Source organism: Pleurodeles waltl, chromosome 3_1, assembly GCF_031143425.1.
Source record: "Pleurodeles waltl isolate 20211129_DDA chromosome 3_1, aPleWal1.hap1.20221129, whole genome shotgun sequence".
NCBI classification, from domain to species: Eukaryota; Metazoa; Chordata; class Amphibia; order Caudata; family Salamandridae; genus Pleurodeles; species Pleurodeles waltl.
Window position 1 is genome coordinate 169,662,149 of NC_090440.1, and position 19,894 is coordinate 169,682,042.

A 19,894-nucleotide genomic window follows, 5' to 3' on the forward strand; every position below is an offset into this window, starting at 1 on the left:
TAAGCCAAGCGGTTACACCGATTGTGCCATCTGACCTTATGAATGCCACTGACACCATTTCCAAATCAACTATCCTTAGACCATTAATTCACAACAACCTGTGTGATTACTGGCAAGCCAAGGCTGTTGGAAGTCATGCGAAGGTGATAATTAAACTGCTTCAGGGTTTATACATAATACAGATTTATGCACCCTGAGCAGTCTGACTTCTACATCGGGCATAGGGCTGAGTCCACCTCGGGTATTCCTGGGAAGGTAATTTGGTCCAGGCCAGTAAAAGAACTTCCCAGCTTCATCCTTCCGGACCTCTGAGCAGTCTAAGACACCCTGGATCTTGCTTGGTTGATGAGTTGTCTGCTGCTGGGAAGGGGGTGGGGGGGTCGTGTCAAAGTTTGGTACTTTCTTTTTGGAACAGTGGCCATAGCAAGCGAGGATAGTCCTTTTTTTCCTGTGACTGGACCTTCATCTACTGTGGGATGCAACAAGTTGCGTCATCGTCCTCACTCGTTTCACCCCATCACGATTTCCTCTAACGCCGCAGACTTATCCATCCATGCTTGCACTGTCTTGGACGTCACTGATCCCTTAGTTCACTTCTAGAACAGTGTGCACGGTGTTGCTGAATTAATGCTGCAAAAATCGAGGCTGTGTTGCTTGACCCGTCCATATAATTTCTAACCCAGCAGCTTGGTTGATCGACCGATCCTGTTTAGATTCGGCACGAAGTTCCCATATAGGGTAAATTCTGCGGGTTTTTTCTTCATACAGAGCTTTCCTACGTACACGGGCTGGCACTGTCTTTGACCGCTTTGGTTACAATTGGGCTGGCTCTTAGAATGCTCCATTTCTGCTGCCCCAGTGAGACAAGATAGTGGTGCCAACTTGTTTAAATTATAAATTGGACTGCTAGGAGGCCTTGTATGATATTCTACCCAGCATCAAATGCAAAACGTCGTTTACTAACCTCTCAGTCGCACTGGTGATTTCCAGTCTCGCAAGGTGAGGCCCAGTTTCTGGTCTTTGGTGATCTCTAACTTGGCTTCCGGCTACATGTCTGTTGAATTCAGTGCCTGGCTGACTTACTTGGTGGCACCCTAGCTCATCTCACACGCTTGCACGTGTAGGTTGAACATAAGACATGTGGTGACCAAGGCCTTTCTCTTCGTGGGCCGGACTTCTCTTCTCTTCCACTACATATTCTCTGGGAACCCACTTCGCTCTCTAAATACATAGTTTGGTTTAATCCTTTACATGTGTTCCAAGGCAGGTCCCCCGGTTCTTGGCCAAAATGTGCTTAAGGTGTATAAGAATTAAATATATGGGTTATTTGAAGTCTTTACTGGTACTTCGGAGAGCTGGGACTGGCAGGCGCGGGAGCCGGCAGCGTACTGCGCAGCATTCATCACCACAGCACAAAGGAGTATTGTAGGCTTTTGTCTCTGATAACCTTACTAATCGCGGCAGGCGTTTTGTTGCAGTTGGTCCGTTCTTGTCGACGTGGATTCATTGCCCGCATTTCGCCGGCGCGTAACCTTGAATGTGCATTCTGAAGAGGACACGCTAAAAACACAATGTTGGTTGCCTCGTTGGATTGTGAGCGAGTTTTCGACGCCGTTATGACATTTGATGTTCTGTTTTTTGAAAATGGAAATTTGGTGAATAATTAACAGTGATGTCCAAGCTCCTGCGTAGCAAGGCTACTCCAAATGTAGTCACGAGCTGGAATTTTCCAGATAAATGCAAGTAAAACGGCGCACAACACAAGATGCAGCAACCCACGTTAAGTTTATTTATTTTTTAATACCGATTGTGAATATATTCTGATGATATACCCAGTTGAGCGCCTAACATTCTACTTTGTCAGAGGCCCGGCAGTTCGTCGGAGTCCTGCCTCGTCTTGCCTGACTGAATGCCTGGCGGAGAACAAACTGAATTTGAGAACTGTGTAGGACTCACACCTTGAGAAGCAATGTACCCCTCACCGTAGACTCTATGAAAGGAAGCACCCCCTCCACGCTTTTCTGGGGTAATGTCACGTTTTCAGCGAAAAATACTGACAGCTGTACAACTAACTCTAGTACTGTTGTGTCTTTCGGCAGGCGCTGCACAGGCAATGGTATAAGAAAACGTCTAGGGGTGTGCAGGCCTCAAACTCATGGAAATGTTACTAGACCTGCAGGTCGAGTAACCTAAATAATCTACTCGACCTAACTGTAATGTACTTGACCCATAAATGGGCCTCAATTTGTGTGATCCTGGGCAAATAGTTTACAGAGTTACCTTTTTCTTCATTCTCACATATGATTGCACCTTCAAATAAGTGAGCTCAGCATTTCTGTAGTACAAAAAAATCTCTGCTGCATGTATCACAATAATCTAGCCCCCATATATGGGACATATGCCCCAAGACTTGCTTTTAGTTTACTAACAGCATTGCCATCAGCACAGGAATGTTTCTCAGTTTGTTTAAACACTCACTTTTAATAAATATGTTACTAAACCATGGTTTGGTAGCATATTGTCATCTACACACAGTAAATATCCAAAATCCTTTCCACTAACTTGCAACTTTACTGATAAAACTATATAGTGTATTAATAATCTGTGAAAATTGGGTTTCAGAAAACACAACCCTTGCACATCCATGTAAAGTATTCTGATTTGTTTTCATCCTATTAAATATTTTTTCATCACACAGAAATACAAAAAATGGCTTTCACAACTACTGAAATATATTTTGAAATGTTTGTACAGTTGACTTAGTCATTTAAATGTCTTGTGTTAGGAAAAGCCTGACACCCTATATCCTTTTATTGTACACTTTAAGCAGTGGGTCACACAGTTCACCTTAAAACATCCTGGAACTCTGCAGTCAGAAGGGAAATTAATTGTAAGACAAACTGACTTTTGACCTCTGTCTGTGAACACAGAGCAAATGTGACATAAGAACACAATTTAAAGGCATCTTTTATTGCCCCTCCACCTTCTGACTAAACAGAACACCTGTTCTTTGTCAATGTGCCAGAGGGGGTGAGTAAGTGCTAAAAATAGCTGGACCTGATCAATTATAACTTGCCATAGCAAGTGGTGGAGTAGAGCCCTGTGTGTGTGTATAGAGTGCATGTGCCTGTGTATGTCAATTAGCTGGATAAAGGAACCATCAGGATAGAGGTTCCCCCATCACCCACAGTTGAATTTGGATCATCCATTGAGGGAGGTAGTGCCAGATTTCTGGCCAGGGTTATCTCTGTGGAACATAGAAGGGTCAGGCAGGCTCTATAGTGTAGTCCATCACATGCCCCAGTGGTACAGACCACAAAGCTCAAACCAGTCCTCAAGCATTTCACAGGCGCGTATAAAACTGTATTCAGGGGGCAAGGAGCCACACGGTTTCTGAAGCTGTGTAGGAAGCTTGTAATACGGTGTGCACCCACGAGTGTGCAAACTGCACCTGAGCGCACAGACCCATAACTCAAGGTCCGGGTCACTGAGGCCTCCCTGCTCACATAGTAGCGTCAGCACCCCCCATGACAGCCTGGCCTTTTTCCCACCCCAAACAAGTGTTATAAGAAGTGATGTAAGATGATTAAGGAAGGTTGCGGTTCCTTGACATTAGGATATTCTCAAAGAGACTGAGTAATTTAAGTAATATCACGTCTTGGTTATTTCCACCTTTCTGGCCATCGAGACAGGCAGGCATGACCTTTGCGGAATCCTGTCCTACAGCCATGCGATTGTCTTGCAGTAATTGTCTTGTCAGAGTTTTGTAGTATCTCTGCTGACTCAGATGCCCAGGTATCAGACTGAGGAGTCTACCCACGCCAGAGGGAAGTCTGCGGCGAAGCTAGAAGTGGCAGGAGTCAAGTGGAAGATCATGGACTTGCCCAATTGATCATAATGCCAATTAGGCCACCAAAGTGTATGAACTCCAGCAGGACAGCGGCTAGGTAATGAGCAGGGTCTCGGACATCTGTCATGACATAATTGGCATACATGGAGATGAGCCACTGGGGCAGGAAGTTCAGTCTACTCTCCGCATAGTACTGCCTGAGTCAGGCAGTCAAGGTCTCCATGGCAATTGCATATAGCATTGGGGCTAGTGCAAAACCTTAGTGCATGCTTCTGCTAATTGAGAAGGCAGGCAAAACTACGCTGTTCCCCCAGACTCGAGCAATAGGAAATGCATAGAGCAGGGCAATCCATTTCCGGAAGTTTGGTTGATTCCGATGCTTTATCAGAGGAAGAGAAGATAGGACCACTCTAGAGAATCGAAAGCCTTTGTGACATCTAGGAAAGCAGCCACAGCAGGTAGGTCAGGGTGTAAAGCACAGCTAGCAGCCTGCGCTAAGTATGTGCAGTAAACAAGTCGGGCACAAACCCCAACTCATCAGGATGCACAAAATGTGGAAGGAGTGGCAGTAGGCGGTCATCATGAAGTTTTGCCAGTATTTTATTGTCAACATCTTTGACAAAGGTCGATATGAGTGACAGTTGTCAGGGGGCTTGCCAGTCTTGAACACTGTGACCAGGGGCACCTCTGAGAGTTAGTCTTTAATAGTCATTGATGCATATGCTTCAGTGATACATAATTTTGCATTCTTTAGCAGTGTCTGTGATTAAAGGGAATGGATAGCATACATTTGCGTATGTTATACTGTTGATTGATTATCTTGGTGCATCTCCATTATCAGGTGGGAGTAGTATTAAAGACTATGGATTTATTTATTTAGAACCATGAAGTGATTAATTTGTAAAATAATAAATGGCAGTGCTCAAAAGTTGGTCAGAAGCTCGTGGCTGGTGTAATTGAAGGTTGGGGTGCCAAATACCAAGGCTTTGTATTTTTGTTCACACCTCATGCCTCTTTAATCCTGCACCAGACACTTCCTGCCTCATTATCTCACACTTGTACGTTCTTGTTTACCTCAAGCTTTCTCTTGTCCTCTTCCTCCTCCTCCTCCTTTTATGTTTTTCTTTCTTGGTCTGGATCAGTCATTTGAGGAAAAATAAGCGCCTGTCTCTAAAAAGGAGTGCTCGTGGGCCCTACTTTAACCACTGACTCAAACTAAGCACTGGGATCATGCTTATATGGGATTAGTCGTTGAGTCAAGGGTGTCCAGGGGTGGAGGGGTGCTGGCCTGGGGGGGGGGGATCAGGGGTGCAGAGGGGATCGCGCCGTAAGATTTAGTATAGAAAGTCAAATAGTGTAGGAGAGAAAGGAGACATGGACTGGCATGGATACAGTTGGTAGAGGTAGGAAGAGCCTGTTATGTCAATAACATGCATTTTGCTGATGACTCGCATACAGTCCCAAGCCAGAAGTACAAGGACAGGAAGCTGTTTCTAGGTTGAACCTAGGCAGTGCAATGCGCTGTCTCTCGACATGCTGTCATCTACTTCTGTGGGCTTTCACTATGCCCATCACCTTCATGCGTTCTTTGGCCTACCTTTCAAATTTCCTTTGGTTTCTTTGGTAAATGCATTACTGTTGTCACGCTTTTTGGCTGTTTCGTTCCCGCTCTGGAGACTGACCCTGTTACATGGATTATTGCATGATTGCCCATATAGGTTAGTGTTGGTGCACTATTTTTGTCTTTTGCCTCGGCTTGTTTTGTTAGTTTCCTGCTTGTGTTCTGCTCCGTTTCTGCAATGGTTTGCTTCGGGACACTTAGCTCGTGTCAGGGGAAACGAGCTAAGCTGATGCCATGCGCCTCAGCGCCATGCGTCATCTTTCGCATTATTGTACATTTTCAATTAACTGCTCCTTGGATTGAAACTTAAGTTTTCTAGTTTTATTTGAACCCACTGTGAGATCAGGCGCTGAGATTCAAACTCGGCTTCCCAGTTACAAAGTCAGTAGCTCTATATGTTGTGCCACATTCTCTCTCCAAGACAGTTGGCATTTCTTAGGGTTGTGTGTAGCAATTGTATAGCTCTTCAATCCCTGGCAGCACAGCACCCAGGATAATGTACTGCATGGTTAAACACTTATAAGGTCTCAAAGGCGAGATCTGTTGGCTGTGCCAATACTTGTTAGTTATTTGGTTTGTGTTTTTAATTAGAGTTATACCATTAAGGTTAGTTTTGTTAGTACAGAAAGTTGATGTGATTTCTTATGTGGTTTTTTGGGACCCCATAGCTTGTGATTGATAAGAGGTCCTAAAGTATATTTTCCAGATGCAGTCTGGTATTCCATCCTGCTTGTGCTTGCTTACCACCATTCCTTATATCGAACAAATAGCTCTGTGAGTTACATTCTATCTGTACACAACATCTATAACCGGCAGGTGACAGGATTTGAATCACTGCAAGGCCAACTCTGGCTTCCAGCCGTCCATGGTTGATAGGTTGAACGTCATTTAATTTGGCAGTTGCGCATGTTTACGGTGCTTGTAGACAGCAAGGTGTTCCCTGAACTTTCTGACACCGGTACTGGAGCAGGAAGACTTTTTGAAGACATTTCTAACTTATGTCATCTAAAGAGGCTCTGTCCCACCTCATGGTAGTCTTTTCTCATTGTAGTCTGTTCATATAAGGAACATGGCACATATTTGTCAGTGTTTGTACTGTGAGGACGTATGACCTGCATAGTTCAGGTGATCTGTGAGTGCCAGTTCTTCCATTGCATAGTGGGTGTCTGACGAAAGTACTGATGGTAGTGCATTGTTATTAGCGCCAAGCTAGAAGTGTTGTAAATGTCTGTTTTATCTGTGCAGCAAGATTGTAGGTGTGATGTAGATGACGGTGTCCAGGGCAGAGTTGTAGGTCCTTAGACTGCCCTTGGATAAGTCTCAATCTATGAAATGCTCAAAATGAGGCCTGGGTCTATTTAGGTCTGTTCTCTACAATTCTGAACAAAATATTTATCTAGGAGTGATGACCTTATAAAAATATATAAAATGGATCACATACATTGGAGCACTTTATATAGCGTTTCTAGTATACCTAGAGAAAAAATAGTCATCTATTTTCTCTGATTGTAAGACATTTTCTTTTCTAGTATGTCTAAGGCAAAAATAGTTACTCACTTATGATGGAAACTGCAGATTCCTCATTTCTGCAATATATCCCTAAGTGCCAGAATGGATCAGAAAACATTTCATAGCTCTCCTATACCTGTAGGTGATGTTTATTCTATCTCTGTGCCTGAGCTATCACTGGAGCTATATAGCACCCACTCTGGTGCAGTGATCTCTGTTCCCTTTTTCCTTCTGAGCCACTGACTATGATTTTTCACAATTTAAAGAAAAACATTTTTCCCTAAATTATTTTATGTGCAGGGATGACACCACCAGAGAATTTGGGATTCTTGCAATTGAAAGTTTTCAATTTCAGACCCCTACAAGATCAGTCTTTGGTATGTTGGGTTAAAGCACAACTCGAAATTGTGCAATAAATGCAGCCTCATGCATCCCACAGCTATCATAGTGCACGAGGCCAAGCTTTTTATGGCCTGTGTCATCCTTATAGCAAGTTGTGTTCAAAGAAGATGCCCCTCTTAGTCACATTCCTGTCTGTTATCTAATTTGAGAGGCAAAGGAGGAAACTCAACCAGAAACCCCCCAAATCCCCCCCCACCCCCTTGCCGCCACTCAAAGTTATGGAAGGTCACCTTGATGCACTCCACCCCCTGGGAAGTCCTCTCTGGAGCTCGTTGGATCCCCCGGTGAAGTCGCTCATTCTGGCACCTGTTTCAAGCCTTCCACTGTCTCTGCCATTTGCAGTGCGTAACTGCTGTATGTTAAGTTCCCAGTGCTGGGTGCCAATTCTGTCCATTTCTTCAGTGCCATGATGGCAGGGAGGCTGTGGGCTCCGCTACTAATCATTTGTGCTCAATCTGTTCATTTGACGCTTCGTTTTTCCAGGAGTGTCCTCCCTCAGCTATTCAACCTGAGGTTTCCCCCTCAGGGGATGACCCCCACACCGGTGTGATCTACTCGATGCCAAGCCCTTCACCAGTAACTTCTGCGATACTGTTCCCCGCCCGGCACACCATGGAGGTCCTATTTGGATCATACTTGGAGCCTATACGTTAGACCTGGCATCCTTGGCGTAGCCTCCCCTGTCTTTTTACCTCTTCTTCCTATGTGTTGACTGTGTGCTGGACATTGTTTTTGCTGTTTTTTTGTACTCTGGGCACTTTACCACTGCTGACTAGTGCTAAAGTGTGAGGTGCTATCTGTGTAAGCTGTATGTGTAATTGGCTTTTCCATGATTTACTAGTAAGTCCCTAGTAAAGTGCACTAGAGGTGACCAGGGCCTGTAAATCAAATGCTACTAGTGGGCCTGCAGCACTGACTGTGCCACCCACATGAGTAGCCCTGTAAACATGGCTCAGACCTGCCACTACAGTGTCTGTGTATGCAGTTTTAAACTGCCAGTTCAACTTGGCAAGTGTGCCAGGCCCAACCTTCCCTTTTTGTACATGTAAGGCACCCCGAAAGTAGGTCCTAGGTAGTCCCATGGGCAGGGTGCAGTGTATGTTCAAGATAAGACATGCACTGATGTGTTTTACATGACAGTGAAATACTGCCAAATTCGTATTTCACTTTTGCAAGGCCTATCTCTCTCATAGGTTAACATGGGTACTACCTTCAAATATCTTTTAAAATGCCGTTTCCCTTTCGGAGCAGATGGAGATATGGAGTTTGGGGTCACTGAACTCACAATTTAAAAATACATCTTTTGGTAATGTTGGTTTTTAGATTGTCAGTTTGAAAATACCACTTTTAGAAAGTGGCCTTTTTCTTGCTTAAACCATTCTGTGCCTCTGCCTGCTTCTGTATTCCACGTCTGGGTCAGACTGACAGTTGGGCTGGTGTGAATTCCCTCTAGACAGTGACACAAAGGGAGCTGGCTTGTAGCCTACATATCATGATGAGTCTCCTGGACTAGATGGGGTAGGCAGGAGCTGATACACCTGAATGGGACTGTGCCTGTCCTCACACAATGCAGTCTCAAACCCCCTGGTGTGTGTGTGTCTGGGGCCAGGCCTGGGCCAGGCAGGGTCTTGTCAACAACATAGACTTTCCTTTGAAGTTTGCCTACTTCAAAGGCAGAAGGGGGGATAAGTAGTGGACCGAAACCCTAGGTTTTAGAACACTTCTCGATCAAGAGGAACCTCTGCCACGGAGAAGAGCTGGGGGAGTAGTACTGCCCGTTTGCTGTGTGTGCCTTGCTTGGTTGACCTGCAGTTGCTTCTTCTGCCTTAGAGAGGGCAAAGACTGGACTTTGCTGTGTTTTCTGCTTGAGAGGATTCTCCAAGGGCTTAGACTGAACTTGCCCCCTGTTCTGAAGTTTCAGGGCCATCAAAGACTTCCTGTACCAGCACCTGGACTCTCTCGCTGAGACTCCTACCCTGCCAAGTGGTGCCTAATCCAGTCCCTGGGCCCTTGAAAGGAGAAGCTGGTGAAAAACCAAGAACAACTAGGTGCACTGACTTCAGATAACGCCCGGACTGATGCTGCTGCCGGATCCTGTGACGCCACCTGCAACTGAAGCCATGGTCCCTGCTGGGCCTGACACATCCTTGCTGAAGTCCATGACTCTGAGTTCCGAAGTGTGACACCCAACTCCGCTGCGGCGCCTGCAGCCTTGTGGCGTGACCATGACCCCGTGAGGTCGCTGCACCACGTCGTGACCGCCGGATATCGACCTTGTCGGAAGTGCAAGGATCTGATACTTCTCACTGATGCTGCCTCACCTCCACGGGTCCGCAACAAGGACTTGACGCCTCGCACAGATACCTCTGCTCATTCTCTCCGCAGCACCGGAACTAGCGCAGCACTGGATCCTACGACGACTCGATCCCAGGCTCCGTGCACCTGCTTGTTTCCTCATTTTCACAAGGTACTATACCTGGGGGTCCATGCAACTCCGTGACTGGTGCCTTTGATCAGATTGTTGTGAACGACTCAGTCACTATGCCGTAATATCAAATTGAAGCATTTGTGTATCTAAGCGCTATATTGAAGTTTAATCTTTTATAAAATACATAGCTTAGCTTGTGTATGTTGGATTTTTGTCCTTTGGTCTTGTTTTACTCTGATAAACATTGGCTATTTTTCTGATCTGGTGCTGAGTCAGTTTGTGGTGTTTTCACTTTTACTGTATGCAATTGTACAAATACTTTACACATTTCTTATGAAATAAGCCTGAATGCTTATGCCAATCTACCAAGGGTGTGAGCAGTGGCTATCTGAGCTATGTGTCTCTCTCTTGCCCTGACCAGTGTAAGGGTCCCTGCTTGGACAGAGTGCAAACTTACTGCCTACCAGAGACCCCATTTCTAATACTATCCAAATAACCTACCCAGTCATTCATCTTATTCACCATAGCAGTGAGGTTGCTCATTTACTATCACACTGTCTCCGGACTCAGCAGACTACCTGGCTGTCCAGAATGCTACTCGGCTAAATATATCATGAGAAATAGAGCTGAAATATTTCATTGCCCTGACTCTCCAGAAATGACATCCTTCTACACAGCTTTAAGGAAGGCAGTAGCAGTCTTAGGATTCCCTTCACCCAATGTTGAAGCCAGATCCAACATTTTACCTGCGGTCTTACAACCTTCCTTGGCAACATTAGAGCTTACTTTGCCTTTTAATGATGCCCTGATGTAGCCCATTAATACTCTGTAGACAAGGCCTTCTCAGCCGTGGCTGTTAACTGGCTTATAAGGAGGTACAGACCTGCCCCAAGGGACCCGGCCTTCCTTTCATTCCACCCTTCGCTAGAAATTCTGGTGGGCAGGCCTAATCCTGCACAGAGTCTAATCCTGAAGTGTTTCCGACAGCCCCACTTGACTGAGTCCAAGAAGGAGGAGGTCTTCTATGCTTTGAGATCAATGACGTGATGTGTCTACTCTCCAGATGTACACATGCCGAAAAGGAGATGGTGCATATGGTGATTCCTAATCTCCCAGACAACATTGCTGTGGTGGTGAGGCACAGTCAAGATGTCTCCTGTCAAGTCATCATGGCTGGTCTGGAAACCGTGGCTTCAGTGGCCAGATCCATGGGTTCATCCACTGTATTGAGAATGAATGCTTGGCTCCATTCAGCCAAATTTTCCAGTTATGTACATGTGAACCTCGTAGATGTATGCCTGCAAAGGCTGAAGCATGTCTTGAAGTTAATGGTTAGGGAAGAATTACTGCCCACTGTCTCTGCCTTCAACATCCAGCCCGGGACTATAGACCCTTTTTGAGGTTTTCAAAGGGCTTTGTCTTTCAGCAGAATTAATCATCCCAGCTTATCCAACAGCCCAACCAGCCACTGTGCCAGCACATTGGCAGGGACAAAGGAAAGAGTTGTCAAACCCATCAGCACCTCTCCTCCTCCTTCTCCTCTTTCTCTGCAACACCTCAAAAGGAGCATGTGCAGCCAGTTTGGGAACAATGTCTTCTTTTGTATGGGCCTGGAGGGCATTTTTTTATCAGACATGTGGGTCCTACAAATAGTAGAAGGGGGTAGGCCATGACCTTCAAATAGGTTGCTTCTCAGATCTTCACCCTGAACCCCTACAGTGATGGGATCCTCTTCGGATCCTGCAGTAGGCGGTGGTAATCCTGCTGCAGAATGGAGCAGTCGATTTTGTTCCCAGAGCAGGAAATTGGACATGGGTATTAATCTTACTACTTCTTAGTTAACAAGGAGAACTGCAGCCTTTGTCCAATTCTAGACCTCCAGATCATAAACTTTTTCTTGTGCAAGAAAAAGTTCAATATGCTGTCCCTGACTGGGTTTTCTGGCACTTGAAGCGGGAGACTGGATAGTGTCCATAGACTTTAAGGACATGTAGTTTCACATACCAACCCTGTAGTCAGACAGAAGGTATTTCTTTCATGGTAATGTCCACTCATTAGCAATTCACGGTCCTCCCATTCGGTCTAACATTGGCCACCAAGGTGATGATGATAGTTGCCTCACGTCTGAGAAGGACAGGGATCTTAGTGTTCTTGTATATAGACGACTGATTGCTGAGGCCAGTTCATGACAGATTGTGGCTGAACACCTGCAGACAGCAGCATCCCTGGAGTTTGACTTTGGCTTCTTTATCCATGTAGTCAAGTCTTACCTAGAGCCTTCTAAGTGCCCCCTGTTCATAGAGGGCAGTACTGAACACAACATTGTTGCAAGCCTCCCTGTGTCCTCACAGGATCCAGGACATTCATTGTTTCTGGAGGAAGCTCGCTTTCAGAAGAATCTTTGTCTGTTATATCTGCTGCCTGCCTCTGTCCACCTGGTCACATACACACGCTGGTGCCTCTGTTGGCAGGTATTCAAGCACAGGGGAGATCTGTCAGATACCATCACTTCATTCAATTTGTACTTATGGTCAGTGCAGGAGCACCCGTCTCAAGGGATGTCATTTTAACCTCATCCAGCTCTGATTACCGTAGTACAGATGCATCCACTATTTGTTGGGCTGCTCACTTGGAGTAAATGAAGATTAGAAGCCTCTTGTCTTCAGAAGAGCAGATGTGACCCATCAACCTGGTCTAGAACTGTGAGCCGTTTGACTAGCTCTCACAGCCTTCCACACATCCTTTGACAGCCATTTAGTTCAGATCTTGGCAGACAATACAGCCGCAACGTGGTAAGTCATCAGAAATAGAGGAGTGGGGTCTTATCTTCTCTGTTGGAAATTGTTGAGGATCTGGGCTTGGGTGCGCCAGCCTGGGAGCTGGCTAGTTGCCAACCATCTGCATGGTTCACCGAACAAACTGGTCAGTCATCTTTGCTTCTTTCTGACCGCATGTGGCTCCTTCACCTGGAGGTAGATCAGGTAGTCTTTCACTGTGGGGCACCCCTCGGGTGGACCTCTTCCCCCTTTGTGAAGATGCTCATTTCCCACATTTGTGTGCCCTCTATTATGCGTGTTAGGGAACCTCAAAGTTGTTTTGACTGCAGTAGTAATTATTTGTTTCCTCCAATATCCTTGATCCCTTAAGTGCTGAGGAAGATTTATTAGGACCAGCCCAAGCCATTTTCATGTCCCCTAACTGGCCCAGAAGAGTGTAGTACAAAGCCCTCCCTGTGTCCCCTGCTAAGTCCACTTCGAAGGGCTGGGCTGACCTCCTCTCCCAGGCGGAGGAGCAAGTGATGTACTCCAGCCTCCATCCTCCTACCTGGAGAGTGAGTATGAACACTTGAGCTTCTTCCATCTGCTGCAAGAGGTTGTCAACGTTCTACTGTCAGCTTGTCTCTCCTCTATACAACCAATCTATTCTGGTAGGTGGAACAGATTTGGTGCATGGTATACACTGCAAAATGTAGACACTTTGAAAGAACGCCTGTCAAAAGTTCAGCAGGGTTGTGTACGGGGCATTGTTAGAGGATGCACTGGTGCCCTGCCAGTATTTCTCTGCCTTTCAGATCAGCCATCCATCCTCAATCTACGCTCTTGATCATGTTCTGTTAGGGATTGACACACGTACTAACTGATATTTAGAAATTAAGCTGCTTTCCTTAATTTACATACATTTGGTAACAATCCTTCTGGTGGATACTGTACCTGCAAATCCTCACCAACCCTGCCTATCTCTCTGTTCTCAAGGATAGTTCTAAGCGGCTAATATCTCCTAAAGTTTCCACTATAGTTGTTGCACAGTACTGCCACAAAATTGTATCTGGCACTTTACTTGCCTTTGCCTCTGAGGGCATAAAAAAAATGGATGTAGAACTGTTGTCATTGTGTCATAGTGGTTGCTGTGTGGTTCCAGTTATGTTCCTCGGTGCCATTTCAAGCACAGACATGTAGCCAGTGGCTAGTATCTTCATAGGAGAGCTTTGAAAAATGTCTGGGTCCAGTCTAGCGCCTGCTGTTATTCAGCTGGTGAGGACTATATAGGTATATAACAACAGTATCTGTTTGAAATACTACATAATGTAGAACTTTCCCAAAATCTCCCTGCTTTACTATAAGATGTCCTTCAAAGGTAGGGGGTTGTATAATCTTCGTTTGGCAAGAAAAGAAATATAGCTTGTATCTTCCTTTGATCTCTTTTGACTTAATTGCTGTGCCACATCGAATAATTTTTTCTAGCTACCCATACACAATGCCCGATCTCGTGGTTTGACGAGGAACCCAGTGATCTATGTTTTATTGGAGATGCAAAGACTGGACGCTTGGGCCATCAGAAACTATAACTTGTGTGGCACTTTACAAGGCTGCAAAATGGCAGTTTTTTGCCTTACGTTGTGGCAGAAACTTTGTAGATATTATATTGATTTTCCATACATATACAATACAAATGTGGTATAATCATAACCTTGACTTGAGGAGTGATTGCTCTGTCTGAAATGCAGAGGAACATTGATAGTTAAATCAGGGTTATATTTAGGAGGTGTTTGCAGTATATTGTTTCTTGGTAAGTTCACATGCATACTTAAGCCATTTAGTTTGAGGCCCAAAAATATGAAAGTTCTACAAGTTCACTATTTTTTCTTTGTTATTCTTTATTCCAATGACAGTCCGAATTCACTGGGACAAGAACTCCACCTTAAATTTGTTTTCCACCCATTTGGCCTTTGTGCGTCATATGGTTCTGATCCAGTGGATAACAAAACATTATTTTGTTCTGTCAAGAAAGGAAGGGAGGACAGCCATGGCAATTACTTTCCTAGGACAGTACTCTCTTCGCCCCAGTGCAATCCATCAGTCCCAGCAACCATGGTCAGGGTGGCAAATAGATTGGTATTAAAGATGAACACACAGTGGTGGGGAGAAGAGAAAGACAATGTTGGAGCAACTGTTGCATTAAAGTTCATTAAGAGTAAGGTGTAACATAGTTATATATACAAAACAGCTTTGAATTTATATTGACATATATGGCCTTGTGGTTCTCAACAGAAATTACCAGGAAACCACCTGACATATAGATTACCTAAAAATATCTGTTTTGGGGGAGACAATTATTTACTAGCTTCAGTACAATATGTATTGACCATTACTACAATTTTAATTATTCCAGTATTGAGTTAACTGCCAAAAAAGATTCTATCTACAGATCAAATCAAATCATAGACATCCATTATGAATAAATCCCAGCTCCCATATAGTTGTCAGCCTATAGGTTACTTTATTAGGATTTTGTTTTGTTTTAAGTATAGGTGTGAGCAACTCACTTGAAATCGCCTTGCTGTTACCAGGCATTTCCACTAACAAAAACATGAGGCCTGTTCTCTTTGCCAATGCTTACTACGGCTATGCTTCCTAAACTTAGAGACTGCAGTTGTTTGTAAGACTGCTCAGAGGACTTAAACCTCATTTTGAAATCTTATCTGAAAGCCAGTAGCTTGTCTTTATGAAAATAGACCTTGAATAGCACATTTCCAGTAGGTCCTTTTTTAATTTAAACTTTGAGTACCTATCTGTTCAAATTTTAGGCAGTTCTGGTGGGATTTGTGAGAAGAGCAAACTCTATTCTGATGGGAAAAAGAAATCCTTAAACACTGGAATCATCACTGTGCAGAACTATGGATCCCACGTCCCTCCGAAGGTCTCGCACATCACATTCGCACATGAGGTTGGGCACAACTTTGGCTCTCCTGTAAGTATTGCTGATTTTACTTCATACTTTCAATTCCAGTCTAATAAGTTCTGATCCTTTTCTCTTCTACTCGCATGTGAATCTTTCCTACACCTATTGTAAATTTTTGCTGATGCTTCTTTTCCAGAATGCTGTATGGTTAAAAACTGAGGAGTTGTAGGTTGCAGGTAGGTACATCATAAGTCATGGCATTGCAGCCACTATATCGAGAGTAGCTTTACATAGCAATTTCACAGCCAAGTTCATGTGTACTTTTAAAATGTTTTCATGTACTTGCTTTTACCTAACTTCAAAAAATATAGTAATAAATGTCAGTATACATAATTCTCATTTTAAATTATTTTTTACATCTTATATTTTCAATTTTATTTAACTCAGTGTATTGAACCCACCTTTTTAACTTATTTTTACAATGTTTTAATATAGTTACTTTTTTTGTTTTACTTTGCCCAGTTTATTTTTATTTTTTTCCTTTTCCCCAGACTACTGGTGTTGATATGCATGAATATTTATATCATAAGTATAGTTTAATATTTCATTTAATATTTGTATCTATCAATCTATATATATATATATATATATAATCTATAAGTAGTTATTCCTGATGTAAGTGTAGCAATAGTTACCTGCGACATAAAAGGCACCTAATGTACTATGTGTTAGGTAAAGGTAGCACACTTTCTATGGAGAATCAACAGACCTACTCACTTGCCATGTTCTTTGTCTAGGTGCTCATCTAGCCTGATTAATAAAGGAAGACATCTGGTGCTGTCAGAGGAGAGTGGGCTGGGTGTGAAGATATACATCCTCTCCCCCTTGTCCCCTGGTATCCCTTCCGAAATTCATTGGATTTCTCTACAATAGAAGACTGCCAAAAACAAGAAGTCTACATTTAAGGCACACGCCTATAAGCAATTCCAAGACATTACTCACTTATGTGGTGGATAGTCTATATACAAAGTAATGTTCATTCATCAGATGACACTTAAGCTCCAGATCCAAACTCCAATCGGCTAGATTCAATTCGGCCTATCACAAATTGAAACTCCAGTCCTTCAGTGCAGTTCAATGGATTTTAATAGTTTTCAACTGCCTCATATCAGCCAACATGTGTTTCGTCCTGGGAAATATCCCACCGACTTCGATAAGGCTGAAAATATCATTAAAATAACCTCAGGAATATGATCAAATAGATTTATCACTCGATCACCAATTACTGTGAGCTTGAAAGTCACACACTTCACTTCTGCAAAAGTTCCATTATCTGGAACATATAAATACATGCAGCCATGTGCACCATTTTAATCTGAAATTAATTGATGTATATAAAAACCCATTGTGACTGGTGAGGAACATCATGCGCTATCGCTTAGTACCAGCTAATAAGACTGTAATTCAATATCGGACAAATCCTAGTAACTAATCACCCCAGACCCAAGTTAACCTTGAGACAACGTGCACACTCCTGCGAAATGTATGGAGCTCCCAAGCCCACACTAAGAGCAGTAAGTATGAGCATTAATTTAAGACAAGCTTCTCCAACAAACCAGCGGGCAATACCAGGTAATCAATGAAATCCCAATAGAGTATATGTGTCCAGTCTCTTCTGATTCTTAGTCCTTCAACTCTTCAAAAGTCTAAGTTCTGTCACCTGATATGATATCGCGTTTAAGCAAAGGTATGAGTTTCTTCCCAGCTAGTGCTGGTGACTTATGTAGCATCAAGATAGAGCTTTACAAATTTGTTAGATACCTCAAATTGAAGAAATACTTCCAACTGAATCCTGTGCGGAATAAAGATGCTAAGTCCATAATGCCAAGGCTAGACCATAGTAATTTATCTATTCAGGATGTACATGATACTGTGGCTTTGTTGTCAATTGCGTAGAGTGTGAGGATGATACCAATATGGTATTGCAGGTTCTGAATGAATTAGATATAATGCCTGATTTGAATATAACAAGTGGTTTAAAGAGAAAGTTATGCTGGATACCAAAAATATCAAGTAATAATAATATATAGGAATTTCACAAAATGGTCTGTAGGGATTAGGATATGCTCATGGCTAAGGGCAGGATCCAGAATCCTAGTAGCAATTTGACTTATGGGGAGCAACAAACATTACAAACCCTGCAAAAATATGATAGTATTGTAATCGGGCAGGCAGATAAGGGGGGGGGGGGAGTGTAACATTGTGGTCATGAATCGAGTCAATTTTGAAGACTAAATCCATACTCTGTTGAGTGATGTAAACTGTTATGGGAAAATTACATATAACCCCATCCTCGAATTAACAAATAAGATGAACAATAGATTGAAAATTTGGCATCAACAATGCTTACTTGATGATGAATATTTGTATTTGAGGGTTGACTGCCCAAGGTTTCCTTGCCTTTACACTCTTCCTAAAATTCATAAGGAGCTCCCCTTTCCTCCTGGGAGACCAATTGTATCTGGAATTTCAGGGCCAACGGAAAGGCTATCTATGGATGTGTGTTTACAGCCTTTTGTTAGTAATCCTCCATCTAATAGCAAAGATATAAAGCACATATTGGATTTGCTTAGTGTTGTCCAGTGGGGGGGGCGGCGGGTATGATGTTGGTGACACTTGTAGTTTTACTATACACTAGTATTGGACGTGAGGTGGGAGTACAAGCACTGTCATATCTTGAACAGGAGATCTGCAGGTCTGTGGGAACATACAGAAATATTGTTGGAAATGCCAAATTTGAGTTTGGATAATTTTTTTCTGTTCAATAAGGACTGGTTCAGACAGAAACAAGGAGTGGCGATGGGTTCCAGGTTTTCTCCTTCCTATGCTTACTTCTTTATGGGTTGGCTAGAGGAGACGTGGATCTGGGGACTGGGATCTATACATTGGCAAACATATATTCTGTACTGGGTCGTTATATTGATGACTGTCTGATGATTTGGACAGGTAACATGGAACAGTTAGAATATTTTTGTAATTATTTGAATTTGAATGATGGAAATGTTAGATTCACCTATCAATGCAGCCAGAAGAGGATTGAGTTCCTTGATGTTGAATTGTACATTGAGGATGACAAGATATAGAGTAGACTTTTTCGTAAACCAACCTCCTGTAATTCAATTTTACATGCTTCAAGTGCACATCCCAAACACCAGATTCGGGCTATACCATTTGGGGAAATGGTTGGGGCCAGAAGAAATTGCAGTAAAGAACATGAATTTAAACAATGTATCGGGAACATGGGTCATCGTTTCAGATTGAGAGGGTAGCAAGCTCAGGACATTGAAATAGCACAACGGAGAGTAACTAAGATGTCTAGACAAGACACATTGAAGCCCCTTGCCACTAAGTTGGCTGATAACAAGAAAGATAAAGTGAGAATGGTGACTGATTATACGGGTGCCTCTGCTGCTCTGAGAAGGATGATCAGTAGTCATTGGAGAATTTTGTCTCAAGATGTAACCCTTAAAGGGTTCATTTCAAATAGACCAGAAATTACGTATCGGAGGGGTAGATCACTAAGGAGCCTTCTTAGCCCCAGCTATCCGAAATATCAGTCACAGGATCATTGGTTGTCCAAACATAAGAGTTTTTTTTTCTTTTTTTTTCTTTTTGTTTTTTAAGTCTGGTCAATGCGGAGTATGTAGGTGGGCATGCCATGGCAAGAAAAAGTTTGAGTCCTGGCGATCATGTTATCAAAGTTGAATCTAACATCAACTGTAATACAACTTAGGTAGTTTATTCTTTACTATGCAAGTGTGACCGTATATATGTTGGTAGTACGATCCGCCCTCTTAGAGTTCGGATTAGTGAACATCTGAGGGCACTTAAACATGATGATGAACGGTACCCAATGGTACAGCTTGAGAGGAACAAGGTGGGAGTAAGATTTTTAGATTTCTTTAAAATTGAGCATGTACCAAGAGATCCCCGGGTGGGAACAGGGAACTGGCTCTTAGGAGGAAGGAGTCATTATGGATCATGCATCTGAGAGTAGTTGAATATGGGTTGGATAAGGATCAAGAATTTGAGTATTTTTGGGGAAATTAAGAATATTTCACAAAGGGTGAGGACAGATGGTTATATGGATTCCAATTGAAACAATTTTGAGGGAAAGTAGGTTCACTGATAAACCAGATCAGTGCAAGTTGATAGTTTGGATGTATATATTAGTAACAAATGTGTTTTGGAACTATGTTAATACATTTAATGAATGATTAGAGGTGCACACACATGGTTCACAGGACTATGGAGTTTACAGTTGTAATTCATACAGAGTCCTTTGTTTAATTGGGGCTTGATTATACAGTAGTTCGATGACGGCACTATGGTAGGCTTATGAATG

The 19,894-nt window shown here is 43.2% G+C and overlaps 1 protein-coding gene across 1 annotated transcript in view; it reads left to right on the forward strand.

Moving 5' to 3' along the window:
* Positions 1-19,894, forward strand: part of ADAM10 (ADAM metallopeptidase domain 10) — a 450,369-nt gene that overhangs the window by 321,305 nt on the left and 109,170 nt on the right. Inside the window, exon 9 of the mRNA XM_069222090.1 lies at positions 15,395-15,558. Coding sequence (XP_069078191.1) covers positions 15,395-15,558 — 164 coding nt within the window. The remainder of the gene's footprint in view (positions 1-15,394; positions 15,559-19,894) is intronic.